The sequence below is a fragment of the Alosa sapidissima genome, chromosome 23, assembly GCF_018492685.1.
Source record: "Alosa sapidissima isolate fAloSap1 chromosome 23, fAloSap1.pri, whole genome shotgun sequence".
Taxonomy (NCBI): Eukaryota; Metazoa; Chordata; class Actinopteri; order Clupeiformes; family Clupeidae; genus Alosa; species Alosa sapidissima.
In genome coordinates, this window is record NC_055979.1 from 30,403,211 (window position 1) to 30,421,794 (window position 18,584).

Consider the following 18,584-nt stretch of genomic DNA (forward strand, 5'->3'; position numbering starts at 1 on the left):
CTACTGTAGATATGTTCAACATAGGCTGAAAGTTATGTTTTGAGTGCCATCTCCCAAAAATCTTTAAAAAGTTTAAAAAGTTTAAAACTTTAAAAAGTTTTAGTTATTAATCTCTAAAGTAATGAGTCAAAATCACGAACAACTTCAGGCGGCGCTCCACCATCAAGCCTGGCTTAGCTAGATGGTGTTCTCCCCCCGGCTTGTGGTTCACTCCAACCACAAACACAAAAAAGGAAAATTAGAAAATTGACGCATCATTTCAATTTTTTACTTCTGAACAGAAAACCGTAACTGTGCTCAATTGAAAATCAAAATAAGCAACAATAACCCATTTACTGTGCCAAACTAAAGAATGGATAACGGATTTTTAAGCCTATTTTTATATTTTTCATGTGAATTCTGCAAATAGAACATAGCACTGCAAAGCGTTACACGGACCGTCCTTTGTGTCACAGTGCCATCTACTGGTCATTGAAAATATGCCAATGCGAAGTTGAATTTCTTGGGTCACAAAGTAACGAAACAATGTCTCCCTCTGCATCTGAAGTTCTGATCTCAAGCTGACATAATCAATCGCTTGGCACCTTGATGCAAAGTGAACTGTGTTTGATAGCCCTCAATCTCTACATCCGCTGATAAAATGTGATCACCAACACGCGCGCCAAATGTATCAGGTCACCCCCCCCTACGATTGTGGTTCAGCCCAACAAAAACAGTAAAAAAGGCAAAAATCCAATATTAACTGAATTTTACTTTTGTTTCCAATCCAGTTTCTGTTTTTTTTCTTTATCTTGAGTGACTAATGACACATTTACAAAATAGCAGCAATGATCTATTTGCTGACCAGTTAAAAAAATTGAAAATTGGATTATTGAACACATTTTTTATTTGGATCAGATGGATGGAGCAAATAAAACAAAGCACTGCAAAGCGTTACACGGACCGTCCTTTGTGTCACAGTGCCACCTACTGGTCATTGAAAATATGTCAATGCGAAGTTGAATTTCTTGGGTCACAAAGTAACGAAACTGATTTTGTGATTCTATAAAAAGCCTTTCGTCCACGAAATGCAAGCAATGTCACTGAATGCATTTCGTAAGTTACCAAATTACTATTACGTGACACATAATTAATTCCGTAAATTGCTGACTCATGAAATGTATTGCAGCAGGTCATGAAACTGATGTCGTGATTCAGTAAAGCATTTCGTCCACTGAATGCATTTCGTAAGTTATCAAGTTACTATTACGTGACACATAATTCATTCCGTAAACTGCTGACTCACGAAATGTATTGTAGCAGGTCACAAAACTGATTTCGTTATTCTCTTATGCATTTTGTCCACGTAATGAAATTATCGTTACACATAATTCATTACCTACGTAAACTGCTGACTCACAAAATGTATTGTAGCAGGTCACAAAACTGATTTCGTGATTCTGTTATGCATTTCGTCCACGTAATGGAATGACCGTGACACATAATTAATTCCGTAAACTGCTGACTCACGAAATGTATTGTAGCAGGTCACAAAACTGATTTCGTGATTCTTTTATGCATTTCATCCACAGAATGAAAGCATATGTCACTGAATGCATTTCGTAAGTTGTTAAGTTACTATTGCGTGGACGGAATGCTTTCGGTAACACAACACAATAATTATGTGGACGAAATTGAAATAGGATGCACAGAATTATGCGTGTAGGTGCATTCCGTATTTACGTAGACAGAATTACTTTTGACCAAACATTTAGTCTACGACAGTGAATACTGCATTCAGCATTATGTCCACGAAAGGAAAAGGCCACCAGTCAATTTCGTCCACGAAATGATGTGCTTTTTTCAGTGTTTCGTGGACACAATGCAAACCAATTTGTGCTGTTGTCCGTTATTGTTCGTGCAAATATAGGCTGATTCATGTTCCCTTGCATTGAGTAACTGAGGTCCATGGCTAGTCTGGCTTTCACCAGACCAAGCTCAATCTTTTAAGAAATCAAAAAATAAATAGCGGGCAGATCAGGCTGGGTTCACCCAGCCTAGTCCATAGGCACCCAATATTGTTTAATTTTCCGATTGAGATATCCACGCTCTGGCTATTCTAAATGCAAAAATGCATCAGGGAGTTATGACAAAACCGTAACTAACAAACTAGATCCTAATAGAAAGCTGTTAGCTTCCCTAAGCTACAGGTAGGCTTATAAGGTAGGCCTATTTACAACATAAATTGTCAATAGGCTATGCTGGCGACACAAATAAAATCTCCTTTGGAAACCAATGGCTTACGCCTTACAGTATCAAGCGGACTTAAACTGCCATATCGTGGCGAAAAGTTGTAATAAAATTCACGCAGCTCCATGAGTCAAGGAAAGCGCGAATGAAGTAGCCACTTCTAAATGGGACCCACTACACAGTAGCTTAAGGTGTGTTGCTAAAGCAGCCATAATGAAATGAAGGTGTCATTGGATACTTCACACACACATGCTTTTTAATTTCACAGACAACAACTACCAAGCTGGAATCAAAGCACATCGATTCCCCTCTCACACCCTGCACGCTCTTAAAACAAAATAAACAGGCGTCTCAGTCTCACGCATGTATAGGCAAAACTGTATCAGACCGGTGTAACGTTGGTAAATCTTCCATTGCACAGAATGATTTTTGTAGCACGTGCAACAAATGACAGTCGAAAGATACAATTACAGTGCTGCTATCAATTTGCTTGGTATAAGCGCATTTATAGTTTTCTACAAATGCAATCAATCAAATTGGCCTCCATCACTCAACCAACGCTAACGGTAACATTACCTAGGTCCTTATTGATATTATAAGATTAACGTACCTGCAGTAAAAAACAAGCATGTCCGATAAACATCCTCAGATTTATTTAGTCTTCAAGAAGAAATGGAAATTACATTTCATGTGAACATCATCCTATCCTTATTAGACGTTCTCTGCGGTAAACTACACTCCTTGTATGAAGCGTCCATTGTTTTTCCAACCCACTTTTAACTTCCAACAAAATTACGTCTCACTGCAATGACGCGCCATCTAGTGGACAAACGACTACTTATCGCCAATACTGGAAATGCAGCCATGATGATGATGATGAATATTTATTTTTGGCTTTCTTTTAATCCTACTGAATTTGTAATTATGTATCGGCCGTTCTAATACCGATAGTATGTGGGTGCCTGTGTGTGTGTGCATGTGTATATGTGTGCACCGCCATCTACAGGCCAATGAGTGTACAGTCACTAAATGTACACATAACCTAATTTTTTTTAGACCCCCCCATGGATGAAATTCTACGAAACTTGGCATACCCCCAGAGAATGCCAGGTCAATCATACACATAAAATTTGGTGCAGTTCTGAACATCTTAACTGAAGATAGGGGCGATTAAAGCAGAATAATATTGCATTTTCATTTTTTACCGGGGGGGATGCAAATCACAAATGAGTGATTATGGGCCAGATTGATGTGGGCCCTTGAGACCAACATACCATAAAAGATTCTTCATCCTCAGTGCCACGGTTCAGGTAGTTATTCAGGAAAAACTGCTATTTTTGCGGTTCGGGGGGCCCAGCACGGGGGGGGGGGGGAGTGGCCCCCGGGGACGAAACAAAATTTTTCCGTAAAAGTCTAGTGGGGCTACATACCCACCAAATTTCATGTGCCCCGGTGGTTCGGTGTCCCGGGTATCGTTGACCAAAAATTCAGGAAGTAGATGACGAAAAAAAAAAAAAAAAACCTTTGACAATCCCTATATGACCGCTTCGCTAGCGGCGGTCATAATTAATTATTACGTCCATCATTCATTCTTCTTGCTAAAACGAAATGTGAGAAACTAACTATCAGCAGACATGTAGCTTAGTTTGCCTAATGCCTACCAAAAAAAAATAGTAGCCTATAGGCTATGTGATAACGGGCTGCTTCTCTGCAAGCTATCTGTCTGATTATTTAGGCTAACCGTGGCAAACTCAGCCTGGATTTATGAAGATTTTAATTAATTTCATAAAACTTGATGACGATGATCATTCGTTTGTTATACATCACAAGCTCACCTTTTCCGACAACGTTGAGTCGTCTCATACGACAAGTGCGACAATCTCCTTCTAGGGCCGCTTAAGCAGGCTCAGCCAGAGGCGTATCAAGCTTTTTAAAAGTGTGGGGGTTGTGGGATAGGAAAATGAAACAATCTGGCCAAATTATAAATAACTCCCTACAGGGACGTTGTAAGTATTTTCTGAGAGGGGTGCGGGAGATTCTGATTGCTAAACACACCATTTTAATGCAGTTTGAGAGGGACAGAAGAAGCAGCGCCTATGTGTGGCTCATGTGACATGTAGTCCTACATGATCTACCTGCTATCACTTCACTATTTGACACTACCCTACATGGAGACATATCTCATGTTATAAATCAAGGAATCATTTCAGAAATTATGTTTTGTGCATATGGGTTAGCAGGCTACAATAAATTGCCTAACAGACAGCAGCCTAATTTCGAGGTATCACTAAAACCTATTAAATAAATGTAAAGGACACAGAATAGTGACATAACTGTAAACTCAAATTCAAAAATGTTTGAAGTCTACCCAAACATATGCAAAGGGAATATAAATAAATTGTGTTGCATATAGCCAGATTAATTAATGTAAATTTAAAGATTATGATTAGCAGTCTCTATGGTTTTTCCATTGATAGTTACAGGAAGCCACGTTGTTGTTTAAACTATTGCTGCTTCTAGCCCACGTTACCTCCAGTTTCACTTGTTGCAGGGACGCACACATTGAGCGCTCATAAGCATTTGAGTTCTACAGTACATGCTGGAAATATTAGTTCTCAGATGTAGAACTCAATGTGTCTTGACGCCGCCGTTTGTAAGATCAAAATAAGATGTTCTAAATGGAACGCGATCGTATTTAAGACATTAAGATCTCCAGTAGATGTAGCACTACGACACACATTGACAGTGAAATGCCGCCAACGTTTGTACGATCAGGTCAAATAAGTCGTTAATAAGTATTGTAACGATTTGATAGCGACACACACAGTTGTCCAATCAAAAGGTTTATTAGCTGAGAACGAGAGCACACAGACCAAAACCAACACTGAACACAATACACACGGGGCAGGTCAAGTACACACACACACTACACATACAGGGGTGGACGCAGCCCCCCACACAAAAAGGATCACACACGAGGGAGAACTAAAAGGGAAACATGTTACAATAAAGACGCCAACATTACACTCAAAACTAAGGAGAAATACAGACATAAACCCCCCAAATGTTCGCTCTCGTATCCCAGGATGCCCTGCGCGGGAGAACGCTAACACTGTCTTTTTGCGCCGACGCTACATAGCTCCCCCAACAAGCCATTGCCGTCCTCGGCAATGCCCACGAGGTAGCCACATGCTAACGTCGGCGCGCGTCGCCCGCCACTCAGTTCAGTGCGACAGTACCGCCAACTCACGTGGGGTGCACGCCGCAGAAGGTCACTCCACGGGGCGCCACGCTGCTAGCAATCCAGTACGGGCGTGCTAGCAGCCATGTGGCCGACCCGCTCGTCACCAGCTCCCTCTCAGCAGCCGCCCTCAGGCTGCACTTTCCGCGGCGTGTCACCGCGGCACTCCTCCTCTCCTGGCAGGGCCCTAGGTGGCCTTTTCAACCGTCGACACTGTACCAAGCACCGGGGTTCGAGGGGGGTCAGATGAAGCTGCACCAACGCCACTCCGCTCCTTCGTTTCACCAACCAGGACAGACAGGCACCGACTCCGCAGCATCCGGACCGCGCTGAGCTCTCCCGCTGCAGCTACCGTCTTCGGCGTCCCTCCTCGTGTTGCCTCCTCGCAGAGCCGTCCTGCTCTGCTCCCGGCCCGTTCCACTCCCTCGCGGCCTCAGCGAAGGCACGACCCCCGAGATGGCCATGCTAACGACCTCCACACAACAAACTTTTTTTTTTAAAGGCGCCGGCCAACAGGCCAACTAGAACGGGCGCCCACACAGCACGGTGCCTCTCACACGCACCCAAAAGTTTTAAAGTTCAGAGTTCAGAGGGCCTTTCCGTCGAAGCTGCCCCACCGTCGTGAGTTCGCTGCCCTCAGCGGCTCCGCCAACCGTCCATCGTCTAGGATCCTCTTCCTCGCCGCACTCCCACGGCTCTGCTCATGCGTCGCGGCTCGCCGTGGAGTCAGCGCCCAGGCCAGCATCGTCTTCTCCGTGAACGCTTCTTCAGGCCGCTCCTCCGGCAAGATCTTCTCCCATGGCCGCAGGCAGCTCCAGACGATAGCTCCTCTCCTCCGTCGGCAGTAGCTATAGAAGGCCCCGAGCTTTTTAGTTGCCCTTACAAGGGCTCTCCTCTTGCGTGGGCCTCCACCCAGTGGTATGGTCTTCTATTCCCAGCTTCTCTCGCTGGGCGGAGGCCATGTTTGAAAGTCGCTTCTGACACCAATGTAACGATTTGATAGCGACACATACAGTTGTCCAATCAAAAGGTTTATTAGCTGAGAACGAGAGCACAAAGTTCTTACATAACTTGCACCACTATGTCACTTTCTTTCTTACTTAGGTCAAACAGAACTACACAAGCCTTTTATTGGCCTGACTTTGCACTAGTATTTTATTGACTGTCTATGCACAATTTCAACCAAATTTTGCTGCTCTTATTTTTTTCATTATTATATGTGCCCTCTTATTTACTTACTTTTTTGTTTACTTGAATGTTATGTTTGTCTGTGGACTTAAATTGGTAAAATATGTCTTGTCTTCACCGTGGGATAGTGAGAAACGTAATTTCGATCTCTTTGTATGTCTGGAACATGTGAAGAAATTGACAATAAAGCTGACTTTGACTTTGACTTTGACACAGCCCAAGACCAACACTGAACACAATACACACGGGGCAGGTCAAGTACACACACACACTACACATACAGGGGTGGACGCAGCCCCCCACACAAAAAGGATCACACACGAGGGAGAACTAAAAGGGAAACATGTTACAATAAAGACGCTAACATTACACTCAAAACTAAGGAGATATAAAGACATAAACCCCCAAATGTTCGCTCTCGTATCCCAGGATGCCCTGCGCGGGAGAACACTAACACTGTCTTTTTGCGCCGACGCTACAGTATTTCTGATTGGGGAAACTTTTAGCCTAGTTTATTTTTTTTCAGTCCGCGGTTCCATACAATTCAATCTTGCTGCAAATGATCAAACGTGTGAAGCACCGGGCATAACTTTATTTCGCGGCTACGTGGACCAGTAGGTTAATTGTGGAGGAGGCCCATAGTTTGAGAAAAGCTGCAGATCATAGACAGAGAAAGCTCAATGCTCTGAGAACAGTAGCCTATAAGGTCTTTCTGCAGAAACAACAAGTGCCTTGGTGCTCGCTAGGCCTGTCAAACTCGATTCCTTTTAAGGATCCGGGTTATTCTGAGTCACTCACTAAACTGATCCGGGTTGAACGAGTCACTTGAGTCACTTGAGTCAGTATTGCTAAATCGCAAAGAAATTCAGTCCTACGTTCAAGCAGTGCAGTGGGGTGCTTCATTTCGTTAAGTGCCTTCTCATGTTGGATGTGGATCCTCCATGATTTGAAACCAGGTTTTTGCAGTACTTGCATTTAGCCTAAGAGTTTTGGTCTCCTGGTCAAAGTGCATCCACACATTGTTCATCTTTTTGGTGCTCATGTTCAGAAACTTTGATCTTATTGACAGGGAGGGTAGCCTATATTATAATAATTAATTATTTGTTGTTGTTTTGTTAACAATAGAAAATTTGCCTAGGTCTAATGCTACTCTGCTACAATGTTTATTACCACTACTATATACTAATAGTAGGCTACTAGGAATCTATTCTAATAGGTATTATAGGCAGCTAATAGGCCTACTAGGCAACTAATATTATTAGCCTATTAATCATAGCTATACATATATATATATATATATATATATATATATATATATATATATATATATGTATATATATATATATATATATATATCATGTTAGGTAGCCTAATATAATATCATATATAATATAATATAATATAATATAATATAAAATAGCCTAATATAATAGCATCAAAATCTCCACCCACTCACGGGAAAGAAAGCAGTTTGAGCCAGACTGTTTATTTATTGTCTTAACCTAGCCTAAGCAATTGACTTTCAATGTAGACATAGAAACAGGAATGTAGAAATGCCCTGCAGTGACTAAATTATTATTATTGTTATTATTATTATTATTATTATTATTATTATTATTATTATTACTACTATTACTACTATTCTCATTAGGCCTATTATTATTATCACCTTGACACGAGTAGAAACTAGGCTACTTGCTCGTCTACAGATCCACTCATGACAATGTAGCCGGCTGATTCGACTGACTCGCACTCATAACAACATAATGTAACCGGTCCGCCCGTGGCTGATCCAAATGACCCAGGTAGGCTAGCCTACTCAAGCAACTCCATACAGAGCTTGCAATGTTTCGGACATTGCTGTCTTCGCGACCTAATTGCATTTTAAAGTAGGCTATGCGTGCAGAATATATGTTATTTCAGAAGTGAAAGCATGACTTTTGTTGTGGATTTTCTTTTAACCTTGACGAGGAGTTACTCGTTCCTCTAAAGATCCACTCATGACAACGTAGCCGGCTGATTCGGCTGACTCGCACTCATAACAACGTAACCGGCCCGCCCTGCTGATCCAACTGACCCGGCTAGCCTGAGCAGCTCCATACAGAGCTTGCAATGTTTCGGACTGTCTTTGCGACCTAATTGCATTTTAAAGTAGGCTATGCCTACGTGTAGAACATTGTATGCTATTTCAGAAGTGAAAGAATGGCTTTTGTTGTGGATTTGCTTTTCACCTTGACGAGGAGTTACTCGCTCGTCTACAGATCCACTCATGACAACGTAGCCGGCTGATTCGGCTGACTCGCACTCATAACAACGTAACCGGCCCGCCCTGCTGATCCAACTGACCCGGCTAGCCTGAGCAGCTCCATATAGAGCTTGCAATGTTTCAGACTGTCTTCGCGACCTAATTGCATTTAAAAGTAGGCCTAGGCTATGCCTACGTGTAGAACATTGTATGTTATTTCAGAAGTGAAAGAATGGCTTTTGTTGTGGATTTGCTTTTCACCTTGACGAGGAGTTACTCGCTCGTCTACTGATCCACTCATGACAACGTAGCCGGCTGATTCGGCTGACTCGCACTCATAACGTAACTGCCCGGCCCAGCGATCCGACTAACCCGGGTATACAAAGCAGCTCCATTAAGAGCGTGCAATGTTTCGGACTGTCTGCGCGACCTAATTGCATTTTAATATGCTACATCTATACACCAAATCTAAAGTATGCCTAGGCTACATGCAGAACATTGAATGTTATTTAAGAGGTAAAGAATGGCTTTTGTTGTGGAATTGCTTTTCACTTTGAGGAGGAGCTACTCGCTCGTCTACAGCCACTCATGACAACGTAGCCGTAGCCGACTCGTACTCAATGTAGACTAACCGGCCGGCTGATCCGACTAACCCGGCTCTGCGAGAAGTTAACCAGTTATCTCAGACTGCCTGCTCACTCAGTCGCTTGAGTTGATTTGTGGAGTTGTGGTTATCCTACTTACGAAATTGTTACATTTTTGGCAGCTATGATGGCTAGTAGGCTAGCTAATTGCAAGAGGTTTGTGTGTGGCGCTGTTTATCGTTTTAGATTGAATTGTAGTAGGACTCAACTGATCCGAGTTAATGATACTAGAGACTCGCGACTCATGGGTTAATTTAAAGATACGGGTGAAAGATCCGAGTGAATCACGACTCAAACAGGCGTAGTGCCCGCACTCCCGCTTTCACGTTGACTCCCTGCATTTCTACATTGTGGCAAAAACTGTCAGTCAGACAGTTAATTTTGGTTTACTAAATTATGCGATAACAATTATAATTTCAATTCTACCTGAAATCTGCTCACTGCAGACGTTATAATGCAGACCCAAGCAGCAGCACAGCCTTGAAAGACGCACACTTTGAATTTGATCAGAGCGGCTTTGGTTCTTCACTGGCTAACTTGATGTGATTGGCTGGATGACCGTTCAATCAAATCAACAGACCTATTTGTGTCTCTCTGTGTGTGCGTTATGGTAGATACGTTTTCAACTCTTTACGGGAGCGTTTATTTCCATATTTTACTTTCATTTTAATCTGACAAAAAGTGTGGGGGATAGAATCGTGTTCCAGCAAAAGTGTGTACGTTATAACACCCACATCCCCCACGCTTGCTACGCGCCTGGGCTCAACTCAGGTGCCGGTCGCGTGCAGCGCTGCAGCCACGTAAACAGAGTTTGCACTTCCCCGACTGACTTTCACTTACGGTGCCCTGAGCAACCCCCCTGTGCACGTCCCTGGTAACGCTAATGACATGTTTTTTTAGTCACCTCTGACAGCCATGATGAAACTGTGCTGTGTAAAGGCCAAAGGCATGTGTAAAGGCCAAAGGCATCTTGGGGACACGGACTACAGCATGGCCAGAGAATGTCTATTAGGAAGACGGGCTCTGCTATGGCTAAATAGAAAAGAGTCTTGTTCCCACACACGCTCACAGCGCTTGAAACCTGAAATTCCGTCCGTTGGTGGAGCTATGCATGACAAAGCGTCGGTGAAACCTGATTCAGGGCGTGTATCAAACGCGCATCTGTTCGTAGAGAAATCACATTAGCCTACTTCCTGAGAGTAGGTGACGTAGGTGCATTTACCTGTCGTCAGGTGCAGCTTCGCCGCAGGAAAAGAAAATAGGAATGGATATAAACAACCGAACAACATTTTGCTTCTGATTCATGCCCTGTGAAACATGAGCGAAGAGAACAGGTTAGTTTGACATTGTTTATTACGCGTTACCTTTTATAGTTTTAGACATGTTGTAAACTCACCGATATTGGCGAATATATATAGGCCTACAGAACAGCACAGCGTTGTTATTTACGACTTGCGAATAAAGTAGTCTGATAAAACATCTAGGCATAACCCTTAAATAGGCCTATGTTATGTTTAATTAGCAGTGGTATGCCAACAGGCAGAGGAACTGCCAGGGCTACAGGTGAGATTTGTTCGAAATCAGATGTCTGCATGCTGCTAATATGTACCCTAGAGCTACGTCAAGAGAGATCTCTGTCTGTTAACTAAATCGATATATTTAGATTGAATAGATGGTATATTCTATGAAGTAGCCTAAATTCCTTTACTCAGGTGCTTCACAATTTGACGTTTTGGTCCCAGTTATATAGTAATGTCCATTTTCTGCTGTCAACCTGTGAAAAACACTTTGAACAGCAGCCTATAATCCGTTGGGTTGAAAATGTAACATCCCAACAGCAGTATTAAACACGTATGAGGCAAAGTCATTTCGATATGAAAATTAAAATCTAAGGTTTAGGCCTACGCTCCAATTTCAGGTGAAATTAACTGCTACAACCTTAATGCAGCCTTTGTTTTTCTCAGTTTTTGGGAAACAAGCAATTACCTCAGTGAAATATGATCTATTATTTGGACTAAAGCTTAGGCTTAGTGTGTGTGTGTGTAGAATGCAGCAGCAGGGGTGGTCCCAGCTTATGCTGTAGGACAACACAAGGAGCCTGGGCATTCTCTATTAAGATAGCCTGCTTCACTTTGCATTATATTGCATTTATTCATTTAGATTTCAATTTATGTACTGTCATTTTAAACACCAAACTTTTAAACACCTTTCGTGTCAGAGATTTTACTAGCGGTCAGAGCACCGGTCAGTATCGCCTTCCCAAAATGCAAATGATGGGGATTAAACTGGTAAAACACGTTTCTGTGACCCTGGGAATTAGTTTGAGTTCTCTGTGTGTGTGTGTGTGTGTGTGTGTGTGTGTGTGTGTGTAGAATGCAGCAGCAGGGGCAGTCCCAGCTTGTCAGTGCTATCCAGCTTCAAGAGGTCACGCTGGAGAATGACTGGACACACAGACGCACTGGAGACAAGTCACCTGAAGATGTAGAGGAGGACAAAGGTAAACTGACCCCCCCCACACACAAATGCACGTGCGCGCACACGCACACACCTCTTTCTCCTTCAATCTCTCTGTCTGTTCCACGCACCCACAGACACAAATGATAGAGAGATAGATAGATAGATAGATAGATACTGTAGATAGATACTTTATTGATCCCCAAGCGGAAATTCAAATTCAAAATGATTAAATGATTTTTCAGAACTTTACAGAAACCACCGTTCTGTACGTGTGTGTGTGTGTGTGTGTGTGTGTGTGTGAGTGTGTGTGTGTGTGTGTGTTTGTCTTCGTCTTCCCAGAGCCAGAGGGATACACTGTTGAACAGGCTGTGGAGGCGATGGGCTTCGGCAGGTTCCATATACTGCTCTTCATCATCATGGGTAGTGCTAATGTGAGCAACCAGCTGAAACACACACACACACACACACACACACACACAGGGGCAGCCATGGCCTTCTGGTTAGTGCTTCGGACTTGTAACCGAAAGGGTTGCTGGTTCGAACCCCGACCAGTAGACACGGCTGTAGTGCCTTGAGCAAGGCAACTAACCTCACTGCTCCCCGAGCGCCACTGTTGTTGCAGGCAGCTCACTGCGCCGGGATTAGTGTGTGCTTCACCTCACTGTGTGTTCACTGTGTGCTGAGTGTGTTTCACGAATTGGGATAAATGCAGAGACCAAATTTCCCTCACAGGATCAAAAGAGTATACTTATACTTACTTACACAGTGTGGACTGTGAACTGTTGTCTTCTGATAATCTTCTCAGCGTTAGTAACAGTTCTATCTTGTCTCGTATACTTAGTCTATGTTAATACCTTTAATTATTTACTAATCACCTAATTACTAGGTGTGTGTGTGTGTGTGTGTGTGTGTGTGTGTGTGTGTTCAGATCATTGAGGCTATGGAGATCATGCTGTGTGTGTGTGTGTGTGTTCAGATCATTGAGGCTATGGAGATCATGCTGTGTGTGTGTGTGTGTGTGTGTGTGTGTGTGTGTTCAGATCATTGAGGCTATGGAGATCATGCTGCTGGCCGTGCTCTCCCCAGAGATCCGCTGTGAGTGGCGTCTGGATGATTGGCAGGTGGCGCTGGTGTCCACAGTGAGTTTCTCTTTGTGCTGCATGCTGGGATGTCACAACCGTCCATCTCAAGGTTGATCTGCAGAATCTAGATACAGTATCTTATCTTGCTTGTGTCTGTGTGTTCATTTACATGTGTATTTGTCTGAGAGTGTATATGTGCATTATTTATATTCGTGTGTGTGTGTGTGTTTATTATCAGATGGTCTTCTTTGGTTACATGCTGTGTGGGGTTACCTGTGGCTATGTGGCTGACCGATATGGACGCTGGAAGGTGAGAGAGTAATCAAATATAACAGGACTTGCATATTTCCTGGGCTCTGTGTTTCACTTTAAAGGGTTTATAGAATGCAAAACCGTGTTAACCTTGGCATAGTTGATTAACAGCAGTTACAGCAGGTTACATAGCACATATGATGATGGTATAAGAGCAGGTTGCATAGCACAGATCATGTGGTATAAGAGTACAGCAGGTTCATATCATGATGGCATAAGAGCAGGTTCATATCATGATGGTATAAGAGCAGGTTGCATAGCATGATGTTATAAGAGCAGCTACAGCAGGTTCATATCATGCTGGCATAAGAGCAGGTTCATATCATGATGTTATAAGAGCAGCTACAGCAGGTTCATATCATGCTGGCATAAGAGCAGCAGGTTCATATCATTATGGCATAAGAGCAGCAGGTTCATATCATTATGGCATAAGAGCAGCAGGTTCATATCATGATGGCATAAGAGCAGCAGGTTCATATCATGAGGGCATAAGAGCAGGTTCATATCATGATGTTATAAGAGCAGCTACAGCAGGTTCATATCATGATGGCATAAGAGCAGCAGGTTCATATCATTATGGCATAAGAGCAGCAGGTTCATATCATGGTGGCATAAGAGCAGCAGGTTCATATCATGATGGTATAAGAGCAGCTACAGCAGGTTCATATCATGATGGCATAAGAGCAGCAGGTTCATATCATTATGGCATAAGAGCAGCAGGTTCATATCATGGTGGCATAAGAGCAGCAGGTTCATATCATGGTGGCATAAGAGCAGGTTCATATCATGATGGTATAAGAGCAGCTACAGCAGGTTCATATCATGATGGCATTAAAGCAGCAGGTTCATATCATGATGGCATTAGAGCAGCAGGTTCATATCATGATGGCATTAGAGCAGCAGGTTCATATCATGATAAGAGCAGCAGGTTCATATCATGATGGCATAAGAGCAGGTTCATATCATGATGGTATAAGAGCAGCTACAGCAGGTTCATATCATGATGGCATTAAAGCAGCAGGTTCATATCATGATGGCATTAGAGCAGCAGGTTCATATCATGATAAGAGCAGCAGGTTCATATCATGATGGCATTAAAGCAGCAGGTTCATATCATGATAAGAGCAGCAGGTTCATATCATGATGGCATTAGAGCAGCAGGTTCATATCATGATGGCATAAGAGCAGCAGGTTCATATCATGATGGCATTAAAGCAGCAGGTTCATATCATGATGGCATTAGAGCAGCAGGTTCATATCATGATAAGAGCAGCAGGTTCATAATGGCATAAGAGCAGCAGGTTCATATCATGATAAGAGCAGCAGGTTCATATCATGATGGCATTAGAGCAGCAGGTTCATATCATGATAAGAGCAGCAGGTTCATATCATGCTGGCATAAGAGCAGCAGGTTCATGATGGCATAAGAGGAGGTTACAGAGCTCATATAATGATTGCAGAGTTTTATATTTCCTCCATACGAAACTCCCTTTTGCCTAAGCTGGCCAGAGCCTATGAGCTGATATATGAGCTACGAGCTACTAGTCTACTGTTCAGGGGTGTAGTGGTAAAATAAGAGGTGGGTAAACTATGAATTCTGTGATCTCGGTGAGGTGGACTGTGCCATACGGTATTGGATTTTTAACAAAGGCATTTAGAACATGTTTGATAATGGTGGAGGTTATTGTCCAATGTGTATAACAATACCAGTGGTATTAAATGGTTCCTAGAGTGTTGATGAGTTTACATATTGTGAATGTGGATAATGCAGTGTGATTTTTGAATGTTGAAAGTTGCAATTGGTGGATAAACTCATTTAAGAGGTGGATAAACTGTATTTCTGAAATTTCAGAGGTGGATAAACTGTGTTTACTTGCGTTTAGCCTCCACTACATCCCTGGCTACGAGCTAAAATATAGCACATGCATTGACACCGCAAACTAACTGCTGAAAGAGAGTATAAAGCTTGCCTTTACTTTGGGCAGTGAGGGATTATATGGGTTTTTCACAACAGGTGGTGAATGTTTGGGGGTTATGCTTTGTGTCTATGCTGCTGGTAGTGAGTGTTGGGGGTTTTATGCTTTGTGTCTAGGCTACTGGTAGTGAGTGTTTGGGATGTTTGGGGTTATGCTTTGTGTCCAGGCTGCTGGTAGTGAGTGTTTGGGGGCTGTGCGTTGTGTCCAGGAAACTGGTAGTGAGTGTTTGGGGGCTATGCGTGGTGTTTTGTGCTTTGTGCTTTGTGTCCAGGCTGCAGTGCCAGTAGAGATCATGTACAAAAGCACAATACTTGACAGCCAGAAACATTTAATTCCAATCTTAGAGGGACTGGTTCAGTATCTGATTCTGTCTCCATTTCTGGATCGATCATGCACGACTCCATAGGGGTATTGCTACAGTAGGCTGAACTGGCCTTGGACCATAACAACAAAGTATTCATGTGGACATAAGCAGATCTTGCAGCCATGCAGCCATGAGGGGGCGCTCTGCTAAAACCATAGACTAAAACCTACTGTTTATTCTCCAGGCTAATGATAGGGTTGTAACTGGGATTGTGAAATAACATCTGAGCATTTCCTGGACTGATCTAATGGCCTCCTTACACCAAACAACAAGATTTGGGAAAGATTCTTGAAAGATTTTAGTCTTTTAACTAATGCCCCCTATTCAAGCTTTATTCAAAAGACTACAATCTGAATCTTTCCCAAATCTTGTCAAAGTTGTTTGGTGTAAGGAGGCCATTAGTTGCAAACCTCCTGAGTTAACACCACAGAACCAGGTCAAATGCCCCATTCACTCATTCTATCACCCCAATGCCCCGTTTACTCATTCTATCACCCCTTTGACTTTTTATTTGCGTCCTTTTTGCTTTGTATTTTGCTTATGTGTTTTTGCCCATGATTGCTCACTTGTGGTTTCTAATGTCTCTCTCTCTCTCTCTCTCTCTCTCTCTCTCTCTCTCTCTCTCTCTCTCTCTCTCTCTGTGTGTGTGTGGAGGTTGTGTGTGGAGGGTTTGTGTGGGCGGCGTACTTCTCTCTCCTCACCTCCTTCTCTCCTACATACGGCTGGTTCATCTTCCTCAGGTCCCTTGTAGGCTGTGGAGTAGCGGCAACATCGCAAGGGTGGGACGCACGCACGCACACACCCACACACACACACACACACAGACACACAGACACACCACACCCACGCACGCACACACCCACGCACACACACACCCACGCACGAACACGCACACACACAGACCCACGCACGCACGAACACGAACGCACGCACACACACACCCACACATGAACACGCACGCACACACGCACGCACGCACGCACGCACACACCCACGCACGCGTGAACGCTCACGCACGCACACGCACGCCGAAGTCACACACACACCTACGTCACACACACACGCACGTCCTACAGCAGCAAACCACACACACACACACACCTACGTCACACACACACGCACGTCCTACAGCAGCAAACCACACACACACACACACAGTCACACACACGCACACACACACACACACACACACACACACACACACCATGTTACCATCGTCCTACAGAAGCAAACCAACTCAAACCAAAATGGCAGTTTGGAGATGTAGATGGTATTCAGCTTCACAGCAAACCAACTCAAACCAAAATGGCAGCTTGGAGATGTAGATGGTATTCAGCTGGTATTCAAGTTATCTCAAACACACCATTATGTTTGCTGTTACCCACTCCAAAGTACACCCGAGGCAAATAAATAATAACGCCAGACTATCGATGTAAATGTCTGTATTGACAGTGTTATTTCTAACGTTATTCTATCCTTGCATTTCAACGATCGCATTACATTTTGAGGGACTAGTTTCTTAGCAGCGGCGGAATCATACTTGCTCCGGTTAGTAGTACTGCGCCGAAAAGTAAACAGTAAAGCGCACTCCAATGGGGATACCTAGTAGTAGCCTTGGTAATATCAGTCTGCCGCTGAGTTGCAAAATGACTACTAACAACTTTAGGGACCAAAGTATAACTATTGCAACGCGATGCGAGGGTAGTTGTATTTCTTACACTATTCTATCAACACAGACATTTACATCGATTGTCTGGAATTTGCCTCAGGTGTACTTTGGAGTAGGTAAGACTGTCTTTAGTGGCAGGCTAGCACATACCGTTGACTTGCGCTAGCCTAGCACCTGCGAACTCTGCAATTAGAACGACTGGATGAAACGTGCTGAAAACGGTCTCCACTGATAAATATCACACTTGCTTACTTGGAAATAAGGTCCTATGTCCAAAATCCTGAACCACCCCTTTAAGTTGAATCCGTTTAACCTTTGCGTTATGCAATAAACCCCTTGGACATTTGGACATTTGTTTGTCGCCCTCTCTCCTGCTCTATTTGCCAGTAGTATCATTACTGTTTGTGTGTGTGTGTGGAAGACTGTAGGATATCAGACAGAATCAAACTGTCTAACAATCCAGTAGTTCTTTCCAAAAATATGGCAAAATTATACTCAATTAATTATTAATCAGACAGATTACATATGCCAACTGGTTCAACACTTTGCATGCAATGATGAGTATGTTATGGGACTATATGTTTGGGACCGAAAGACTATTTGACAGAGAACCTGTGTAATGCATTTTGACCGGCATGAAATTAGGAATTGATCATGTAAAAAACAACAGACAATTGTTTGCATGGAGTGATGAAAAATGTATTTTATGTGCAAAAGTGACCAGATGATGTGAAAGTTGAAGTTGAAGTTTTGTGATTTTTAATTTTGATCAAAGGAATGCACCAAAGTGACATAAAAACTGTAAACAAATAATTACACATAACCCTTTTAAAAATGTGTACATTGTTATTGATATTTGATAATAATAATAATTACACACAACCCTTTAAAAAAAGGTGTACATTCTTATTGATATTTGATCTCTCTCTATAATTACACATAACCCTTTTTAAGGTGTACATTGTTGTTGATATTTGATATCTCTCTATAATTACACAAAACCCTTTTTAAGGTGTACATTGTTATTGATATTTGATATCTCTCTGCAGGTTTTAATATGTACATTGTTATTGATATCTAATATCTCTTTGCAGGTTTGTGCTGAAAACAGAGTTCATTCCCTCCAAATACAGAAGCTCACTCTTGCCTTTAGCCAGTGTGAGTATCCATTGTGGTG

At 42.8% G+C, this 18,584-nt stretch overlaps 1 protein-coding gene and 2 long non-coding RNA genes across 5 annotated transcripts in view; all 3 read left to right on the top strand.

Annotated features, from left to right (window-relative positions):
* Positions 1 to 10,714: 10,714 nt before the first annotated feature.
* svopl (SVOP-like) overlaps positions 10,715 to 18,584 on the top strand; it is a 26,849-nt gene continuing 18,979 nt past the window's right edge. The window contains exons 1-7 of one of the 2 annotated variants that reach the window (XM_042081276.1): positions 10,715 to 10,881; positions 11,920 to 12,044; positions 12,344 to 12,435; positions 13,045 to 13,143; positions 13,325 to 13,396; positions 16,393 to 16,517; positions 18,502 to 18,565. In XM_042081276.1, coding sequence (XP_041937210.1) covers positions 10,865 to 10,881; positions 11,920 to 12,044; positions 12,344 to 12,435; positions 13,045 to 13,143; positions 13,325 to 13,396; positions 16,393 to 16,517; positions 18,502 to 18,565 — 594 coding nt within the window. In that variant the 5' untranslated portion in view covers positions 10,715 to 10,864. The remainder of the gene's footprint in view (positions 10,882 to 11,919; positions 12,045 to 12,343; positions 12,436 to 13,044; positions 13,144 to 13,324; positions 13,397 to 16,392; positions 16,518 to 18,501; positions 18,566 to 18,584) is intronic. The other variant, XM_042081274.1, reaches the window with a different exon arrangement.
* LOC121698838 lies at positions 13,403 to 14,448 on the top strand. 2 transcript variants are annotated; one of them, XR_006026880.1, is made up of 3 exons: positions 13,403 to 13,713; positions 13,807 to 14,241; positions 14,302 to 14,448. It is a non-coding gene; the product is annotated as an uncharacterized LOC121698838 (long non-coding RNA). The 2 variants fall into 2 exon arrangements; XR_006026879.1 differs by having other exon boundaries at positions 13,403 to 13,622; positions 13,684 to 14,241.
* LOC121698839 lies at positions 14,481 to 15,119 on the top strand. Its single transcript, XR_006026881.1, has 3 exons — positions 14,481 to 14,504; positions 14,725 to 14,779; positions 14,810 to 15,119. It is a non-coding gene; the product is annotated as an uncharacterized LOC121698839 (long non-coding RNA).